This window comes from Enhydra lutris, unplaced genomic scaffold (genome assembly GCF_002288905.1).
Source record: "Enhydra lutris kenyoni isolate GAN:26980312 unplaced genomic scaffold, ASM228890v2 scaffoldscaffold5, whole genome shotgun sequence".
Lineage (NCBI taxonomy): Eukaryota > Metazoa > Chordata > Mammalia > Carnivora > Mustelidae > Enhydra > Enhydra lutris.
The window spans coordinates 13,234,757-13,255,323 of record NW_019154089.1 but is presented as its reverse complement, the minus strand read 5'-3'; the positions used below and the strand labels follow the sequence as shown (position 1 = coordinate 13,255,323).

Sequence of the window (20,567 nt, the reverse complement as noted above, 5' to 3'; positions counted from 1 at the left end):
AGACCCAAAACCTGGAGCATACAGTACGCCGCTGGAACTTAGAGCCTGCAGCCCAGACCAGAACCTGGAGGCAAGAGCCTGAAGTCTGAAACCTGGACTCTGGGGGCGTCTGGGTGGCTTGGTTTTTAAGCCTCTGCCTTCGGCTCAGGTCATGATCCCAGGGTCCTGGCATCGAGCCCTGCATCAGGTTCCCTGCTCAGCAAGGAGCCAGCTTCTCCCTCTCCCACTCCCCCCGTTTGTGTTCCCTCTCCCACTGTGTCTCTATCAAATAAATTAATTAAATCTTTAAAAAAATAATAAAAATAAAAACTGGATGCTGGAGGGGCACCTATCTGGCTCAGTTGGTGAAGGATGAGACTCTTGATCTCGGGGTTGTAAGTTTGAGCCCCATATGGAGTCTGGGATCTGGGATTGGAGGTTGCAGCCCAGAATCTAGAGCCCAATGCCTAGAAGCAGAGCCCTTACTCAGTTGGACATCGGAAGCCTGAAATTGGAAACAGGAACTGGAGCTCAGATCCTGGAGCCCGGAACCCAGAGTTGCCCCTGAGAATTTACAGTATGGGGCCTAGAGCACCAGACCCAGAACATGGGGCTCAGGACCTGAAGCCTACAGCCAGAGCTCAGAGCTTCTGGTCTGGAACCTGGAGCATGGGACTGCCATGCTCACCCTTAGGTCTGGTCCCCGAGGCCGGCATGAAGGCACAGAGCTGGAACCACACTAGGAAGGGAGCTGCAGGGGAAAAGATGATTTCTGAGAAAAGCCCAAAGCAAGCTCAGCTCTTTTGGCCACAGACTTTGGCCTCCTCCATCAATGAGTGACCAATGCCTGGGCTATAAGGATTAAACATTACTCAGGGCACTTATCCCCCAAACAAGGATGGGGCATCCTCAGGTCAGCAGCCCCTGCCCTGGATCCATGGATCTAACATAGCCTGCAGCACCCAATCTGGAAAACGGGGCTCGGAGGGGAGAACACCATAGGACCCTGCCTGCTCTGTGCCAGACAGCTCAGATGGAAGTCCAGATTCTCCAAGAGAGGACAAAGTCAAGGGGGCCAGGGGAGGAATGGCTCTGGTCCCTAAGGGGAGGTGGGAGGCGGCTCCTGTTATGTCACCCAGCCCATTGGTGAGAATGGCTGCTTCGGCCACAGATAAAGGACGCCCCCATGCGTGTACAATGCACACCCACATTGCGTCTGTGTACCGGGGTGGAATGTTCACGGCTGTGTCCACCACATGCTGACTCACCGTGGGGCTTATCTGTTGGTTGGAGAAATAAACACATTGTTTCAAGGAGACAGGAGAAGCCCTGTTGTGGGATGACACTGGTCATTAGTCAGTTCTCCCCCCAAAAATCCAGTTCATGGAGGGACTGTCTGGCATGTTAGTTTTTCTTCCCCTGATGGTCCTCCAACTTTAGGTCCTGCAGAAAACGTACAGGCGCAAACTGTGTGTATTTAAAGGAGCCGCTGGATCTTAGCCGAGGATTACAGAAACAGCTGGTTGTGCCAACTTCCCCAGCTCGCTCTGTTCCTGGCCCAAGCTCTCGTTCTTGGGATCGTTCTCTACTCAGCTCAGCAGTCCTGCTGCTCCCGCGGAAACAGTTTTCATTGGCGTGACCAGATTCCCGATCTGTCAGTCTGTCACACTCACGTTGGCCATGCTGTCTCGGCTCCCACCTCCTGCTCCTTCCCAACAAGCCCTCACAAACTGCCCCCACCCCCAGTACCGGCTCAGGACAGCTCGCCTGGGTCACTAAATCTGCTCTGTCCTCACATTCCCCGACAGCTCTGTGGCATCTGACCTGGCTGATCAGGTTGTCTCTCTCAAGACAGGGGTGAACTTGGCTTCTGCGACATCTGTTTTTCTGCTCTTCCCAATCCTGTCATACCTGTCGGCTTCCTCTCAGGAGTCCCTCTTTTTTTTTTTTTTTTTTTTTCTTTTTTTCTTTTTTGCTCTCCCCCAAACATGGGTGCTCCTCCGGGCTCAGCCCTGGGCCTTCTCTCTATTCAATGTGCACATTCTCCCTTGGGAGGGGGGAGGCATCTTCACAGGCTACACCTGAGGCCTTGAGGCAGGAGGGATGCCAAGTCACTCTGGGCACCAAGGCTGGGACAGGATGCTGGTCTTTGTACTGGCAGGGCCAGGTTTGAAAAGAGAGGGGTGACAGAGTCAGAATTACATTTTGAAAAGCTGGTCGGCTGCTAGTTTGGAGACTGGATCGGGAGGCACAAGGCCAGAAGCAGGAAGAGCCTTCAGTGAGAGATGGTGGACCAGACCCGGGAGGCGGCGAAAGGCTGAGGGAGCTCCCACTGATGGGAAACGGGGAGCGCAGGGTGATGGAGGAGAGACAAGGAAGTGGGGGAGAAGGACAGTCCAAGGAGCCTGCTCTGTTTCTGGCTCAGATCAGAGGACCATGCGCTGCTCCCTGAGGCTGGGAACGTGCGGGAAGCCCTGTCTGGGGTGAGGAGCACGTCGTGTGCTTCAGACCCACAGAGCCAACTGCTCATACCAGAGGCCCCTCAGACACAGTCTGTCCAGACGGATCTTGGCATCTTCCCTCCAAAACTGCTCCTCCTCCCGGGTGCCACTTCTCAGGGTGAGATACTGCCAACCCCCAGGCTCCAGGCTGAGAGGTCTAGGGGAAGCTGCGGCCAGAGTGTTGGTGAGCAGACAGGGCAGGAGTCAGTATCCGGGGGACACGTAGAGACTGTCACGGGCTGGGAGGAGGCAGCACGTGAGTGTAAGGAGTTCAGGTGAACCAAGGGGCAGAGATGTGGTCACCTTCTCCATGCTCGCGGGAGTTCAGAAAACAGCTCCGGTCAGCTCCCCAGGGCTCCAGAGGCCACCCCCCCAAATTCCTTTGGTAGTGGTCACTGCCCGTAGCATTTTATAATGATGTCTCTTGCAGGGCCTATGATGGAGAACTGCGTCCTTCCTTAAACCCCAAGCTCCGTGAAACCAGGGAATGTAGATGGCAAAATTATCAAAGATCTTAACCTTATTAAAAAGAAGCACCCCAGGGGCGCCTGGGTGGCTCAGTGGGTTAAAGCCCCTGCCTTCGGCTCAGGTCATGATCCCAGGGTCCTGGGATCGAGCCCCGCCTTGGGCTCTCTGCTCAGCAGGGAGCCTGTTTCCTCCTCTCTCTCTCTGCCTGCCTCTCTGCCTATCCGTGATCTCTGTCTGTCAAATAAATAAATAAAATCTTTTTTAAAAAGAAGAAGAAGCACCCCAGGGCACCTGGGTGGCTCAATGGGTTAATCCTCTGCCTTCAGCTCGGGTCATGATCTCAGGGTCCTTGGATCGAGACCCACATCCAGCTCTCTGCTTGGCAGGGAGCCTGCTTCCCGCTCTCTCTCTGCCTACCTCTCTGCCTACTTGTGATCTCTCTCTCTGTGTCAAATAAATACAAAAAATCTTAAAAAAAAAAAAAAGAAGAAGCACCCTAAGTTTATAAAGAGCACCTCGGATACAGTGGCTCCTGCTCCGGGTCTGACCAGAGCAGAGCAGGAGAGAGGAACATGGCCTGTGGTCGAGGTCCCTGGACCCACTGGGGATGGGGGTGCCTGGCCCTAGGCAGCCTCTGAGCCCAATGTGACTTCACCAGCACTTGTGAGCCCGAGGACGATTCTGACACGAGAACTCAGCAATGACTACCTGCCCCTGGCTCAGAGACACCCCCCCAACCCATGCACAAACCCCAATCTTTGCCAAATCACTCTGTCCAGTCTGGAGAGTTTCCGGGACACCTGAGGGATCACTACATAAATTAAGTTTCAGGACAGAACATGATGCAACCATTAAAAACAACATTGGCCCTGAGTGTAAATACACAGGGAAGGTAATATGCAACGGTAGGTGGAAAAGAGCAAGACACAGTCTTTCATAAACAAAAAAAATCCAAATAGGTGAGAGAGGTACAGAGAAAAGGCTGAGAGGCAGTGTTCTGTGACAACAATGGGTTGAAGAAGCAGGATTGTTTTAATTTTCTTTTTTCTGTGAATGGAGACCTTTCTAGGATGTCCCACGTGGCTGATTGCCTGCCTCAGTTCTCCAGAATCTCCCAGAACAGGTCATAAGGCTCTATGGCTGATTTTCCAAACCAGGGCATTTTTTAAGTGAAAGGGAACTCTGGGCCAACAGTCATCAGCCAGGACTTGGCCAGGCAAACCAGGACTTATGGTCACTCTACCCAAAACCAATCCAGTTGCCCCTCTGCCCACCCCTCCCTGGTCCCTTGGGGCTTCTGTGGCCTAAACTGACACAGCCACAATGTGGAGGGGCCGGGATCCAAACCCAGGCTGGCCTTGTTGTCTGCTCTTAACCACTCCGACAGAGACTCCATTATGAACACTAGCCAGCGGACAACCCCACAGTGTCCTGCAAATTAAGTACAAACTAGTTGACTTTTGTCACATTAGAGGGGAGCTGTGCAGAAACGTCCACCCACCTTGATGAGAAAGGCTAGATTTGTGTCACCCCAATATATGTAAGATATAATGGGCTGCAACTCAGGGAGACCCTGAGCAATCAAAGGGCAACCGGGGAGCCCAGGCAAGTTGTTGACCTGAAATAGGGCTGCAAATCTAGAGGAAGTGGAGCCGTTCCCTTGGTGGGGACACTGCAGCCATCCCAGGGACAGTAAGAGGGGCACACAAGCATGAAGAGAACGCACATGCTGAGGGACTCTTCTAGTCACTGAGATGGGTTAGCTAGCTCACTGAATTCAACCCACTGCAAAAGAACTGCTGATTGCCATTTTATTATTTTTTTTTTAATCTATTTATTTGAGAGAGAGAGAGAGAGAGAGAGAGAGAATCAATGAGCAGGAGGTGCTGATGGAAAGAGAATCCCAAGCAGATTCCCCACTAAGTGTAGAACCCGATGCGAGGCTCGATCTCACATCTCACAACCCTGAGATCATGACCTGAGCTGAAATCAAGAGTGGGACACTTAACCGACTGAGCCACCCAGGTGCCCCTCTGATTGCCACCTTATACTCGAAGTGACTTGCCTCAGCACCCAGCCTGACCCAGGGATTAGACAGGAGAGAGCTGACCTAGCCAATCTTGGCTCAGCACAGAGTAGGAACTCAACTATTGTTCTTGGGAATGGAGGGACGGACACATGACTGGCTGGCTAGGTAGCCAGGGGGGGTGGGTGGATGGATGGATGGGTGGACGGGTGGTTGCACAGGTTACTCAGGCAGTTGTCCAAGCTAGATTTTGAGTGGAACCCACCCCCGCTGGATCTGTTGAATCTTTCTCCCTCAGAAGGGAATATCTCTCTCATCTCTCTTGTACACCTGGGCCCTAATTCAAGCTCCAGAGTCCTGTGAAAGGGAAACAAGCCTCCCTAAGAGCCCTCTCTGGGTTTCCGGAGTTTTGCAACAGACCCCATACCATCATCAGCATCTCAATCCAGAAACCCAACTGTCATATAGTTCATCTGTCTGCCATGCTCCCCCTCCCCCATTCCACTACCCAAGTATCCCTGGGATGGATCTTCTCCTCATCCCTCCTGTTCCACTTGATTCAGACCTCATCATCTCTTCTCTAGACCATCTCATCAGCCTCTTAGCTGGTCCCTATGCTTCCAGACTTGCCCCTTTGACGGACAACCTACCGCTAAAGAGACCATTCTAGAATGCAGACCAGGCCCTTCCTGATCTGACCAGGGGTTCCACATTCTCTCAGACGAATCCTGGATCTGTGGTTTCAGGCTAGAGACTCTCCCTGACTCAGCACTATGCAGCCTTTCTGGGTTTCTCTCCTGTTACTTCTTCCATCGCATGCTCCCTCTCCTCCAAATGCCCCCAAAACCCACAGACAGACCCACAGACATCCAGATGCATGGCAAGGCTATTCCACGGGGAGTCGTGTTAGGCCAAGAATGAGGGGAAGGGACTGGAGCCGTGAAATTTCCTTGAAGACCATGGGAATAAGGTGCCTAAGTGGCATCAGGGTCTCTGCTTGGGGGCAGAAGAGGTACCCTAGCTGGGTTTGGGTCTCTGTAAGGTTGAGTTTCTGTGTGGGGAAAGGGAGAGTTTGATCACAGACTCCCCCAGCAGAGCTGACGATTAGTAATTAACTGGGAGGAATCTCAGGGGGGGAGGTTAATCGGGGAACAGAGGGAGGGCAGCTAGGGTTTTAGGACTTTGCCCTTGACCCAAGGGTATAAAGAGGAGGGTCCTAGCCCTTCCTCAGGCCCCTGGGGCTTCCTTAAGCAGCTAAGCAGGAGCTGAAACACAGAACCCCAAGGTAAGCCCAGGGCTCCCCTCTCCCAAACACATCCCCAAGTCTTAGTAGGCAATAGCCCATCGCCCCTGTTCCTCTCCTCTACCCTAATTCTGCTTCCCCTTCCTGCTCGGGCCCAGTCTAGACTGGCTTACCCCCTGCCCCAAAGGAAAGAGGACTCATGCTCTTCCAGCACTTGGAATTTAGCTCAGCCTCCCACTCCTCCAAACAGCCAAGGGCCCCTGGGGTGTGGGATTGTGGGTAGCTGATATAGGCTGGGGTACTCCCACCCCAACAACCAAGAACTCCTGGGGCAGTTCAAGGGGCCCTAAAGCAAGCCAAGGGCTTCACAGATTGGAGATAATACAGGGAAACCTCCTTACCTAAACCAGCCTTGGTCTGAAACTCATTCATGGGAGAAAGGCCATCAGTGTTTGTTTATTGCTAGGAGGGAGGGAGGCAAATGGGGAAAGAAGTTCAGTTGGAGGGTAACCCAGGAACTCAGGATTGTGGCCAGTAGACCCTTTCCTGAGTGCATGTCCAGCTGGTCCCAAGAGCCAACAGGTGTCCAGGTCTCCTCATGGCTCTCAGGACAGTCGGAACTCCTCCTGCATGTGCAGCCTTGGCCCATATCTACAAGCTCGGCTAACACACGTTCCCTGGCCCCCGCTGCCTGCAGGGTGCTCCCAGCTCCTTCCCCTCCAAGGTCCCCTGCACCCACGCCCTTGTCCCTTGCCATCCGGCCCCTCCTACTCATGTTTATCTCAGCTTGATCCTCTCTCCCCTCCACCCCCTGCCATGGGGCACACTGGTAGCACTTGTATCTGTCATTAGAACCCTTGGCCCTATTGTCACTTTCTATTCAAGGGATTATTTCATTGACATCTGTCTCCCCGTGAGACTTGGAGCTTTCTGGGGGCAGGAGCTGTCCTTGTATTTAGCCATTGCTCTACCCCAGCGTCTAGCCCAGTGCCCAGGCTACAGCAGATTCTTCATAAATACTCACTGCCTGATGAGTATAAGCATCTGGCCCGAGGACCTGAGCATCTCTGCTATTATGGGGTAGAGGGCATACTTCCCTGGGTGTGCGTCTAGGGGTCACACACCACGGGTATGTGTGCGTGTGAGTACGTGGGTATGGATGTGGACAGTGGGTGGGTGGGTATGTGTAAGTTTCCAGGACAATAGCTGTCCCTCAGTGCTGCTGCCGCCCCACAGTGTGTGCCCAGGATGATGTCCTATGGAGAGAGGCTGGGGGGCCCGGCTGTCTCCCCACTACCAGTCCGAGGGGGCCACATGATGCACGGGACAGCCTTTGCCTACGTGCCCAGCCCTCAGGGTGAGTGGTCCTCCCATCCTTGGACCCTGAATGCCCACAGTCGCTCAAGTCCCAGTGAGGTGTCCACCCCTCTGAGCCTATCCCGGGGCTTCTGGGAACTCCTAACCAGCCTCCCTCCCCAGTCCTGCACAGGATCCCAGGGACCTCCACCTACGCCTTCCCCAGCCTGGGCCCTGTGGCCCTTACCGATCACAGCTGCCCCTACGGGGAGGTTCTGGAGTGCCATGATGCCTTGCCTGCCAAGCTGGCCCTGGAGGAGGAGCAGAGGCCAGGTGGGCCCGGGCCGGGGGTGGACAGCAGGGGTGGCAACATTCAGTGCCCTAGCCCCTGGCCCCAATGCTCATGACCAGCCCATCTCCAGAGCCTGGGCTGGCCCAGAAGCTGCGCCGGGCTGGCATGACCCTCGTCAAGGTGCCCCTGATGCTCGCCTTTCTCTACCTCTTCGTCTGCTCCCTGGACGTGCTCAGCTCCGCTTTCCAGCTGGCTGGAGGTAGGGCCAGGGGAGGGGATTGGGACAGGGTTCCTGAAGGGCATCACACAATGCTGGCTCCTGCTCCTCAGGGAAGGTGGCTGGTGACATCTTCAAGGACAATGCCATCCTGTCCAACCCCGTCGCGGGGCTGGTGGTAGGGATTCTGGTTACCGTGCTGGTCCAGAGCTCCAGCACCTCCACGTCCATCGTCGTCAGCATGGTCTCCTCTGGCTGTAAGTCGGCCCGCTGGGGCTAGGGAAAGGGCGTGGGGGGCTGCATGCCCTGGAGGGGGCTGATGCAGCATGTCAGGGCTGGGGCCAGGGGGAGAAGGGGGCCAGGGAGTTAAGAGCAAAGGGCAGGACTCCAGCTTCTCGCACTCTATTTTCCAAGCTGTGGCCAGGAATAGTCTCAGCCAGGAGGGGTGTCTGAAGATCTGGAAAGGGTGGCAGATGGGGAGTCCTGCCCCAGGAAGGCTCAGCACCTTATCACCCATAGTCACTTATTCCACTGGCCAGGGAAACAGAACCTGCTGGAGCTATACATATGATTTATGGCAAGGAATTGGTTTGCATGATTGTGGGGCTGGCTGAGCAAATCCAAAATCCATAGGGCAGGTTGTTAGGAAGGGCAGGCTGGAACTCTCGGGGGGAAGCCAATGCTGGATGGCCTCCGTTTTGCTCTTAAGGCCTTTTATCTCTCTGGATGAGGCCCACTGAGATCACCAAGGGTGATCCCCTTCACTTAAAGTCAGCCAGTTGTGGAGGCGAATCACACCTGTGGAATACCTTCCAGCAGCAGCTAGATGAGCATCGGATCGAATGACTGAGTCCTGTAGCCTGGCTAAGCCGACTCATGAAACTAACCACCACGCTCGTGTACCGTGCACACATGGGCACAGAACTGTCTCCGCGTGCAGGACATGGGCCCTCGGATCCACACGTGCACACACAGTGCATCTGTCCACCGTGCTTGTTCACACACGTGTCCCTGGGACACCAAGGCTGGGCAGTATCGTGGCAGGACTGCCCAGTGGGGCTGGGATGTGGGCAGGTGTTTCCGGGGCAGGAGCTGGTGGCCCTCACACAGTCAGTGAAGGGGTCCCCTCTTCTGCTAGTGCTGGAGGTGAGCTCTGCCATCCCCATCATCATGGGCTCCAACATCGGCACATCTGTCACCAACACCATCGTGGCCCTGATGCAGGCAGGGGACAGGACTGACTTCCGGCGGTGAGGGGGTAGAGTGGTGAGGGGCCTGTGTGTGTTGGGGGAGGGTGGTCCCCAGGGCCAGGAGCCCCCAGCCGAAGTGCATCCTGACCCCGGCCCGCCCTGCAACGTGGCCTCCCTGCCCAGGGCCTTTGCAGGGGCCACGGTGCACGACTGCTTTAACTGGCTGTCGGTTCTGGTCCTGCTGCCCCTGGAGGCTGCCACCGGGTACCTGCACCATGTTACTCGACTGGTGGTCGCCTCCTTCAACATCCATGGTGGCCAAGATGCCCCCGACCTGCTCAAGATCATCACAGAGCCCTTCACCAAGCTCATCATCCAGGTGGGGCAAGGCTGGTGTGGAGGGTGATGTGGGATAGTAAGGACCCCTCCCTCACACCCCCCACCCACATCTTGTGCACAGCTGGACAAATCTGTGATTACCAGCATTGCCACCGGCGACGAGTCCCTGAGAAACCACAGTCTGATCCGGATCTGGTGCCACCCAGACCCCACCGGGGTGAGTCTCAGGTCTGGCCAAAGGAATATTGTGCCAATCCCTTCCAGTCCCCCAGCGGCTTTGGGGAGTTATTACCAATCAACTTGAGTTGGCATGTCATTGATCTAGCCCAGTGGTTCTCAAAGTGTGGACCAGAGGCACTCGTACCACCTGGGAACCTATTAAAGCTACAAGATATTCAGCCTTTCCCTAGACCTAAGTAGGTCTAGGGAAAACTATCAGAAAAAATTTGGGGGGATGGGACACAGCAGCCTATGTTTCAACAAGTCTTCTCAGTCAGCTCCGTGCTCAAGTTCGAGAACCACTAATCTGGCTCTACCTTCTGGCTTCACAGGGAGAGAATAGGCTCTGAGAGGCTGAGACACTTGCCCGAGCTTGTCCTACCATTTCAGGGCCCTGAGGACAGGTCTAGCAGTCTAGGGCTCTCTTCTCCCCGCCAAGATGCCAGGGGTTCGTGACCCAGCTGTGCCACGTTTGGGGGTCCAGGTAATGTGGTGAGGGGGTGAAGGGGTTATGAAGGTGCCTGGGAAAGCTGGACAAACAGGAACAAGACAAGGGGGCCGTGTGGAGACCTCCCTGGAGACACAACAGCGACTTGTACTCTTGTCGGGGCTCTTTCCCCTGGAGACTGCCACAGGCATGCATCCATGTGTCCTTCTGCACCATTTCTACTGCACGGAATGGAGACCTGTTTGGATCCGTGGGACGCTTGTGCACCTGCCATGACACCAGGCTCACAAGAAAGCAGGCGATCAGCACACTTTCTCACTCAGCCATGGAAAGGAAGTGCTTCATCAAAACCCTGATCCACGGTATTTGCTTTACCTCAGTTGCCACATCCAAGAAGCAACTCCATTCAGAACAGAGCGAAGGCAACCCGAAGCCCAGGGCTCAGCAGGCCCGGCCCCCTCCTCCTTCCTACTTGCTACTTGATATCACTGGCCCTTGATCCCAGCGTGAACACAGAGCAGCCTTTCAACCCGCCTTCTGCGGTGCCTTCCTTTGCATCGGAACCGCGTGCAGCTCTGGTCTGGCACTTCTGAGTGTTCCAGGCAGTCGGACATCAAAAAGCCCATGCGGGCAGCTCTCAGGCTGGCTTTGTGACCCCTGCAACATGGTGCTGTCTTCTTGCCTGCCCCTGGGCACACTCTCTTGCCCAAATCCTCTTCACTCCATAGCAGAATGGGGGTGACAGAGACATCACACCGCTCGATCTTCACAGGAAACAAGCCACGGGCGGGAGCTCCTGGGCCGCAGAGTCCCTCCCTGGTGCCTGCCTGCAGCTGTGCCCAGCCGGCCTCCCCGCTGCAACAGGTGCACCAGACGCTGCCTGCCCGTGCTGGAATCCTCACAAAGTAGGGCAAGGTGGACAAGGACAACCCATCTTCCGCAGGAGAAACCCGGGCCTGCTCGAGTGAAGTCAGCCGCCCGAGTTCACCCGCCAAGGGCGCTGTCCCCACTGCTCCCCACATAGCTTCCCTGAGTGCTGGTCTCCCAGCCCTCTGTCCCAGAAGAATGGGTCCGCCACAACAGAATCCAGATGGGATTTCCCTGGCTTGAAGGGTAGCAGATGGGTGGCATTCAGGCTCCCTTTTCTCACCCCCTCTTTAGGTCAGACCATGTGGAACATGGATCCGTAGCCATGTGCCTGCTCTGGCCATGTGTGCTGGGGGCTCTTCCTGCACCAGACTGGAACTTTTCCTGTGACCACTGTGTCTCCCTTCCAACCTCTCCTGGTGGCCTCCTGCTTTCCCCCCAACTGGACCCAACCTCACCCAAGCCAGTCTCCAAGAAACCCAGTCACCAAAGACAGTATTGGGAATCTGAAGGTTTCCAGATGGTGGAAGAAAACCCAGAGACAATTTTAACGTTCCAAAACCTCTTGACACTCCAGGGGCCTACCCTTGTCCTGGGAATTACCTTCTTATGTACTCACACTATGGACTGCCAACCCTGCTTGCCTGGTTTAAACAAGCATTCCTCAAGGACTTGCAGCCAGGGACACAGGATTTATCTCTGGTCCATTTTATAGGCTCAGAGAGGCTTGCCCAAATCCATACCATGGAGATAAGATGAAAATCCTGGTGGAATATGGAGCCCATGCTTCTGAACCTCCATCTCGCTGCCTCTTCCAGAAGTCAGTCTGGTGTCCCATCATGTGTGTCCATTTCCCACTCTGCCCATCGGGCCTGAATGCCACAGCTGACCACAGCCACCCAGAGACTGCTCCGGCGGCGGTAGGTGCGGCTCTAAGAAGTTCTCATCTTGGCCACCAGATGGCGCAGCTGGCACGGTGATTTCTGCTTCCCGAAAAACAAAGACACTGAGCTTCCCATCTGCTTCAGGCTGAACTACAGCACAGGCTCGCATCCTGTGTGTTTCTCCCAGGGAGAGGATTCTTGGAGAGTCACAGTCTTCTGTGAGCTTAATCGTGTCCTGCACCTCCCACTGGCACTTAAGTCCTGACTCTCTTCCAAGAGTCCTCAAAACAAGCCCCTGGGAAGCGGTGGGCAGCGTTATAGACCTCATGCTGCAAGGGAAGGAAACTGGGGCCCAGAGAGGTTCGGTGTTTGGTCCAGTATCACACAGCTGGGAGTGGCTCAGATGGAGTTTCAGCTTAGGACTCTTGGGGCTCATTTATTCTGTTCTTCCCACAGAACTCACCCCTCCCACCACACCCCCAGGCCCAGGAAGGATGGGCACACCTAGGGGTATGTCCCAGACCCTGGGCTGCCCAGTTCTTTGTCAGGGCTAGAGCTCCCACCTTCTTGACAAGGAAGCCCTGGGCCTGCTCCCTCACTCAGTACCTCCCTACTACCTCACTCAGTACCCACTCTCAGCCTGACCATGCAGTCTACCCACTCTCTGGCATCCCCACCCCTACTCCTCTCTAGCCCTTTACAGTCTCTGCATTCTACCCCCCCCCCCCCCCCCACCCGCTCAGCCAGAGCCACATAACCCCAGCCAGAGGCACAAAACCCTGGCAGGAAGATCTAGGGTCAAAACCCTAGACTTTAGCCCTCAGCTTTGCCCTGCCCACACACAGCCAGCCCTGAGTCAGATGATAACCCCTCCCCTGAAGTTCCTCCCCTAAGAGACCCTGGGCCCAGCCAGGTCAGTGGGGCACAGGCTGGTCAGGTACCCATTTATCTCAGGGATCATCTGCCCAGGGCTCCAAGCTGGTCCACCACAGTGCTCCCCAACAGGGCCAGGACCCTGAGACACACCGGCAGGAGCTATTGTTCCTGACCTAGGACATCAATCTCACACAAACACATAAGCACATGCTCTTCCCACCATGTGGTCCTAGATGGGCCCACGGATGGAGGGGGTCTAATCCTGATTAGGAGGCATGATGTCTTACTGAAGACTTAACATGAGATAAGTCTGAGGAGAGCACTTGGCACACATTTCCTCCCGTAACCTTTACAATAGCTCTCTCTCTCTCTCTCTCTTTTAAAGATTTATTTATTTATTTGAGAGAGAGAGAGAATAGGCAGGGGGAGCAGCAGCAGAGGGAGAGGGAGAAGGCGGCTCCCCGCTGAGCAAGGAGCCCAACGTGGGGCTCGATCTCAGCGCACCGGGACCATGATCTGAGCCGAAGGCAGAGGCTTAACTGACAAGCCACCCAGGCACCCCTTTATAACAGCTCTCATGTCATCTGCTTTAAACAGGCTGAGAGGTGGCATGATTTGTCCCAGGTCGTTGGCACAAGAAACAGGACTTGCTCACATCCACTGGACAGCTGACACACGGCTCTCCCCCTTACACCCAGCTCTCGCCTACCCACACAGCAGTTACCCACAGCCTCCCCAGCCTGCTTTTCCGGCGGAGCCCACCAGAACTCTCTTAGTTTCTCAACTTGCAATGGCGGCCTGGGTTTGAGGGTGCCTCAGGGCCCTAGTCTGGCCAGCTAGAACACAGATGAGCATACTGCCTCACTCACAGCAGCTCAGGCCACTAAGAGAAACCAGATTTCAAGCCAGGTGCCAGAAATAGTTCTCATTTCTAGCATACATTTTATAAATGACATGATTTGGAATAAACCCTAAAGGAGCCATGACATTGAAGGGCCACTACCCCACCTGAGACATGACCCACAGCACAGGAAAGGTCTGGGGCTGTGCTGTGGAGGGCAGGACTTCTGGGATCAGTGCCCATATCAGCTCTCAGAGGTGGCAGAGGGTGAATAAGGAAAAGTCGTAGCTCTGGGATTTTGCCTGGGGCCCTAGGCGTTCTTGTCCCTTTCTGGGGCTCAGTTCTTCCTTTGGGCTGGGATCCTGAGGGCAAGGAAAGGCTCCCCAATTACATTCAAGAAAAAATAATTCCTCAGTCCAATGAGGCTGCGAAGTAGTGGTCCAGACCCATGTGGCCCTCGCATAATTGTAAAGAACGGGATTTCTCTTGCAGACTCGGGCCATTTGGCCATGCAGGGCTTCATCCCTGGATGGCGACAGCGGCCTGGAGCTGAGTGGCTACTGCCCCTATAGGCCCAAAATGCAGTCCTCCACCTCCTCCACGCTCAGCCTGAGCGCCTCAGTTAGGCTACCTGCCTGGCCCTGGGCCCTCTGAATTGGGGGGGCCTCTCCCCACTGAGTATGTGGGTAGGAAGTAGGTGGGGACTGGACTTCTGCCCCCTGGTGGTCCCCCTTCCCCATACCCCAACCTTCCCCATAAGGATTTGAGCAAGAGGACAGTGGAGCTTGGACTAATGGTGCCTCAGGCGAGAGGATGGGGCACAGATGCTGGGGAAGGGGGCAGGGCAACACCAGGAGAGGGCCAGTAATAAAGGATGGGGAAGGGAGAGTTTTCATAAGGAGGTCCATGGTCAGAAGCACCCAAGGCCAAGGAGAGGTTGAGGAGAACGAGGACAAGAAGCCACAGGATTAGGGTGTCTGGGTGGCTCAGTTGGTTAAGTGACTGCCTTAGGCTCAGGTCATGATCCTGGAGTCCTAGGATAGAGTCCCACATTGCCTCCCAGCTCAGCAGGGAGTTTGCTTCTCCCTCTGACTCAACCCCCTCTCTTCGTGCTCTCTCTCTCTCAAATAAATAAATAAAATCCCTGTGGGCCCCAGTGAGAGCCGGATGGGAAGATGGATAGGACAGAATATTCAGAGAGGGCTGACCGTGGCCAGATTCTCGTGTGGCAGGTATTTCCACCCCCAACTCTCCAGCAAAGGAGAAAGGCCAACTGTCCAAGGGCATGTAGTCAGGAGGACCACCTCTATCCCCCCCCCCCCCCCCCCGCCCCTCCCTAACCTTCCCCCTTATCTCCAACCCCAGGCTACATTTTCCTAAATTCTAAGTCACTCTTCTCTTAATCCAGGTTCCCACCCCCCTGCCCAGGGCAGAGGCCAACACCAGCTGGACCCTTGGAAATGCCACCATGGAGAAATGTGAGTGCCTGCATCACAGATGTCTGGCATGGCAGGGGCACAGCTGGGCAGAGGAAGGGCTGCACCCACCCCTGCCCCCCGCCACTGCTGCTATCAGTCCCAGGAAAACCAGCTATCAACCAGCTCAGGTCCTGGGCTTGGGCTAAGCCTTGCTGTTGAGGCTAAAGGAGCCTGGGGTGGGACTTTAGGCTCCAATCCCAAGAAGGCATCAAAAGTGGGGGGCTGGGAACCAGCTGTGGGGTTCAGTTCTCAGCTGCTTGACACTTTCCCTGCCAGGCAACCACATCTTCGTGGACACAGGGCTGCCTGACCTGGCCGTGGGGCTCATTCTGCTGGCCGGCTCCCTGGTGCTCCTGTGCACCTGCCTCATTCTCCTTGTCAAGATGCTCAACTCTCTGCTGAAGGGCCAGGTGGCTAAGGTCATTCAGAAGGTTATCAACACAGGTGAGCCCCCAAGAACTGCACGTGTGGGCCCCAGGATGGGACCTTTCAAATCTTACTAAGTCCCACTGCTGCTTTGCTGTGTGATCTGGGCAAAGCCCTGCCATCTTGAGCCTGTTTCTCCCTGAGAACAAAGAAGGGGTTGAGTCAGGTGATTTCTGAGGCTCCCGAGGTGCCGGCAGCCAGGCATCTGTGGCTGCCCCTGACTGTGGTTCCATTCCAGTAGGTGGCTCAAAACAGATTCTCAGTGGCCACGGACGCATTCAACAAATACTCCCTACACCCGTGTGCCCAAGCATGGAGCATGCCGCGGTGCCAAGGGTCGAGAGCTGAGCCCCAGAGATGGTCCCACCCTCAGGGGATTCCCAACCCAGAGGAGGAGACAGATGTGTAATGAAAAATAAATGATCGAGGCGGCATACATTCATACTGAGGGGTGACTCCCAAGGAGAAAGCAAAAATGACAGAGTATGGAAAAAGTTGCTTTCAGTGGGCAGTCAGCAGCCTATGTGAAGAGGCCGAAATGAGGAATAGTAGTCAGACGTGGCTGAAGAGTGTTCTACGCAGAGGGAACAGTCAGTGCAAAGGCAAAGAGGCGGGAACAAGCTGGGCAGAAAGATGGCCTGCAGCGTGGGGGGAACTCAGTGATCGAGGTGGGGAGAGGTCAGCAAGATCACAGGGAAGGAGCCGACCCCGGGGGCCCCCACAGGCTGTGATCAGAGCCTGGACTTCAGTAAGGGTACTGGGGGCCCTTGAAGGGTTGGGGCAGGGGAGTGACATGGTCTGATTTTCATCGCAAGCTTCATTTCAGGCTCCGGGGATGGTGCCCGGCACTGGCAGAGGTTGCATAATGAATGCTGGAGTCAGGTGCATTCGTGGATCTCTGAGAGCTTAGGGATGGGAGAAACAAAGTCTGCCAGAGGGCCGAGGGTCAGGGAGGGCTTTTCAGCAGCCATGTATCCGCACGAAGCCCCGAGGAGGAACACGAAGAAAGAAGGATATTCTGGGCAGAGAGGACAGTCAACCAGTAGTCTGATGCAACCAGGCTGAGAAGGGCCTTTAATCCAAGACCAGGGAGGGCGAGTAGAAGCCCCCACAGTTGAGCAGGGGACTGGACAGACAAGGCCCCACCTGCAAGCTGGTACCCAATACCTCCTCCCTAAGGTAGGTCCTGGCTTCTCTGCCCATGCCCTCCTCCTGACCCTGCTGGGATGGGGGTGTCCTCGTAGACTTCCCCGCCCCCTTCACCTGGGCCACAGGCTACTTTGCCATGGTGGTGGGCGCCGGCATGACCTTCGTTGTCCAAAGCAGTTCTGTGTTCACCTCGGCCATCACCCCACTCATCGGTGAGTGCCCATGGCATGGTGGGGCAGGGGGATGGGCAGGCTGGTAGGGAAAGGGCCAAAGGAGGGGCCTGGGGGTGAACCTAGCCTCTCTGTCTGCCCCCAGGCCTGGGTGTGATCAGCATCGAGAGAGCCTACCCCCTCACGCTGGGCTCCAACATTGGCACTACCACCACGGCCATCCTGGCTGCACTGGCCAGCCCCCGGGAGAAGTTGTCCAGCTCCTTCCAGGTACTCTGGGGGGGTGCCTGCCAGGGGCGAGACAGGGCTGGGACTGAGGTGTGGCACCTGCACAGGGTAGGACATCACATATCAAAGTTTCTGACTGCCTCCTAAGGCCCACCCACTATCCCAAGCTCTGTGGAAACCGTATGGGGCAAAGTCGGCCTGGTGCCAGCCCCAAGACCTTAGCATCTACCAGGCAGGATTTACCTAGATAATCACGCAAATAGCAGCTAGTGGGATCTGCGCTCTGAGGAAGGGGTGCAGCAGGGCAGGGGGCTGGGCCATTCTCGGGGACCAAGAACAAGTAGGGGGGCAGATGGCAAAGGGGTTGCTGTCCTAGGAGCAAAGGAGTGAGGACAAGCCTAGGGGACAGGGCTTGGACCAATCAGGAGGCCAGAGCCATGGAGCCAGAAACTAGTATGCTTCTCTTTGCTGCTGGGTTCAGGAGGATCTGCTGGGGAATTTGCGAGAGGGGTCAGTGGGAGGAAATGTGTAGCGTTAGGGCAGAAGTGTCTCAGTATTTTCCTAGGAGCACATCAGCCCTGATTTTGCTGCTGCCCAGGCCGGGCCAGGCTCCCGTTATCCAGCAGTGCTGGCAGGACAGGGAGCGGGGGCCCACGTCTATCTCAGCCCTCTGCCCTCTCCTCTACAGATCGCCCTCTGCCACTTCTTCTTTAACATCTCGGGCATCCTGCTGTGGTACCCGGTGCCCTGCACGCGCCTGCCCATCCGCATGGCCAAGGCGCTGGGCAAACGCACAGCCAAGTACCGCTGGTTTGCCGTCCTCTACCTCCTCCTGTGCTTCCTGCTGCTGCCCTCGCTGGTGTTCGGCGTCTCCATGGCAGGCTGGCAGGCCATGGTGGGTGTGGGCGCACCCTTCGGGGCCCTGCTGGCCTTTGTGGTGCTCGTCAGCGTCTTGCAGAACCGCAGCCCTGGACACCTGCCCAAGTGGCTGCAGACATGGGACTTTCTGCCCCGCTGGATGCACTCGCTGCAGCCCCTGGACCGCCTCATCACCCGTGCCACGCTGTGCTGTGCCAGGCCTGAGCCCCGTTCCCCACCGCTGCCCGCCAGGGTCTTCCTGGAGGAGCTGCCCCCCGCCACCCCCTCCCCCTGCCTGGCACAACCCGCTCGACACAACGCCACCCGCCTCTAGCCCAAAGTGCTGCTGGGGGGCAGAGAAGGGCCTGCACTGGGTGCCCGGTGTGGACGGGCAGAAGGGTGTGTCCGAGCACACCGGGCATGGGCCTGTCCTTGGGTGGGTCCACAGAGGTCTGGGCTTGTGGGACTGAGAGTCTGTGGCATCCTGGGTGTGTGGACTAATGCACCCGTGGGGGGCTGTGAGCAGGCTGCAGGGTACCTGGCTATGACTGTGAGTCCTTGGCCCCTGGGGGGGTCTTGTTTGGAGGCCTGTGCTTGGCTCTCCTGTACACACAAGTCCAACTCGGCAGAGCGGGAGTAAGGGTGGGTCCGAGAATGGGACTTGCAGCTGTTTGCTTGTGCAGAGATGCGGGTGCCTGAGTCACTGGCTGAGTTCTCATGCTCCCTGTCACCTTCCTCCCTCCATTATACCACCCTCCTCATCCTCACCCTGCTGTTCTGCAGTACTGCCACAACCCCCTTTCCCGATATTGTGTGATGAAAAAGGAATTACATCCTCATTATGCATTTACAATTCTGTGTGCTCTCCATCTGGGGAGGGAGGGAGACCATGGCTTGGGGTTCAGCAGCACTATTTCCTGCAAGCTCACCACAACAGTCCACCTCACCCTGCCTTAATGAGTCCAACTCCTGATTCAGACTTCCTGGGAGTCCTTCCTAGGGGCCGGGGCCACCCCCAAGGCAAGTATAAGGAGGGCATTCTGTGCCATCCCCACCCACCCCAACCAGCTGACTCCCTCCCCCTTTCTAGGATAACATTAGTGTTCCAGAAAACAAGTGACAGGTGGGGGCTTGTCAGGAGACATGGGGTGGGGGGGCAGGGAAGGTGAAAATAGGCAAGAGAGGCCATGCCCTGGGCCCTGGAGCATAGTGGACAGGGACCAGCCACCCTCCCTCCCATCTTTGTCCTTTCCCTTTGGGCAATAAACCAAGCCTCACTTAAACTCATCCAAGATTTTCAATTCCTCCCTTTCCATGGGGGCCCTGGAGCTGAGGCCTGCAGAGTGAGGGTCAAGGGATGGGCAATACCTAAGTTGTTCCTTCTAGTCCAGGGAATCCTCTGGGGTCTTTGGACTCCAAGAAGGGAGGAAGACCCTAGGGCCTCAGACCTCATTGTGATGGTCTTGGACATGTGCTCTCCTTCCACTCCCTTTGGGGTATGTGGAAGGAGACCCAAGAACCTGAGAGCCCTAGAGCTGCTCTCCAAGCTGCCAGCCCTATTCCATCATCCACTCACAACACTTGCAAAGGCTTCCTCCTGCCAAGTGGAGGGGGTGAGAAGTGCACCGCCCTCCAGCCTTCCTCCTGACTCCCTGACACCCCATAGGGCCAGGCTGGGGTGCACCTGGGGAGGGATGTGGGAGGGGCTCCCTTTATAGTGTGTCCTGCACACAGGTGTGGAAAGTTATTTTGGGAAAGGACTCTGGGAAATCAGGCCAGGGGTTTATACAGGGCACTGATGGGTAGGAGGGCCGGGTCTAGGGTACGGGAGGCTGGGAAGCCTCTGGACTCAGAATCCCAGCCCCATCACATAACCCTGCCTGCAAGAATCTTCCAGGGAAACTGGTCTCCTCATCTGCAACTGCCCTGTGCGCAAATACAGGATGAGCCAGCCACGCCCAGCATTTATTTTGGCCATGCCGCCCCGCCTCCTAGCTGTCCGGCTAGGTGCCCTGCTTGCGCAGACCCTTGATCAGTTCATGCACCGTCTTATTGAGGATGCCCCCGTGCACGCCGCGCCGGCCCATGAGCACGAGGAGCACGCGCGGGGTGTGGCCGACGCAGACCGCGCGCCCATCCAGCCCCTTGGTGCGCGCGTCCAGAGCTCCATCGCCCTCAGACAGCAAGTGGTCGCGGATGACGCAGCAGCGGCGGCCCGCCACGCTGAGGCCCGACTGCAGGAAGGTGCGCCGGTCATGCCCTGTGAGCACACCCACCTCCTGCGGCGATATGGCAGCCAGAAGGCCTCCGGGGCGCGATGCCCACACGCAGCGATTGTCTGAGTGACCCACGATGGCCACGTCGTCAATGCGCTGGTCACGCAACACCGCACTGATATAGCCCTTCCAGTCTCCCATTCCGGCTCAGAGTGCGCTCCTCGCGTCTGGCCGCACTTTCCCGGGCTATCCGGCTGTTCCCGGTGCCTGGAACCCCAGGCACTGTGACGCATGTCGGGGCGGGTTGTGACACTGAGGCATGGCGATGTCACAGAGAGGCTGCGTGCACTGGAGAA

At 56.3% G+C, this 20,567-nt stretch overlaps 2 protein-coding genes across 2 annotated transcripts; one reads left to right on the top strand and one right to left on the bottom strand.

Moving 5' to 3' along the window:
- Window positions 1–7,465: 7,465 nt before the first annotated feature.
- On the top strand, window positions 7,466–18,329 carry LOC111141143 (solute carrier family 34 member 1). The gene is made up of 12 exons (XM_022493494.1): window positions 7,466–7,574; window positions 7,697–7,846; window positions 7,936–8,064; window positions 8,136–8,279; window positions 9,161–9,272; window positions 9,396–9,591; window positions 9,673–9,768; window positions 15,095–15,164; window positions 15,441–15,608; window positions 16,835–16,951; window positions 17,055–17,179; window positions 17,826–18,329. Exons 1-12 carry the CDS (start codon window positions 7,466–7,468, stop codon window positions 18,327–18,329), a joined length of 1,920 nt encoding a protein of 639 aa, XP_022349202.1.
- A 1,626-nt stretch (window positions 18,330–19,955) lies between these two features.
- Window positions 19,956–20,422, bottom strand: LOC111141302 (profilin 3). Its single transcript, XM_022493762.1, has one exon. The coding sequence runs from the start codon at window positions 20,410–20,412 to the stop codon at window positions 19,999–20,001; it is 414 nt and encodes a 137-aa protein (XP_022349470.1). The 5' UTR covers window positions 20,413–20,422; the 3' UTR covers window positions 19,956–19,998.
- Between the last annotated feature and the right edge of the window lie 145 nt (window positions 20,423–20,567).

Coding starts and splice junctions, on each gene's coding strand:
- LOC111141302 (XM_022493762.1), bottom strand. CDS start 20,412: ATGGGAGACTGGAAGGGCTATATCAGTGCGGTGTTGCGTGACCAGCGC.
- LOC111141143 (XM_022493494.1), top strand. CDS start 7,466: ATGATGTCCTATGGAGAGAGGCTGGGGGGCCCGGCTGTCTCCCCACTA. Junction 9,273..9,395: donor GACAGGACTGACTTCCGGCG/GTGAGGGGGTAG, acceptor CTCCCTGCCCAG/GGCCTTTGCAGGGGCCACGG. Junction 16,952..17,054: donor GGCCATCACCCCACTCATCG/GTGAGTGCCCAT, acceptor GTCTGCCCCCAG/GCCTGGGTGTGATCAGCATC.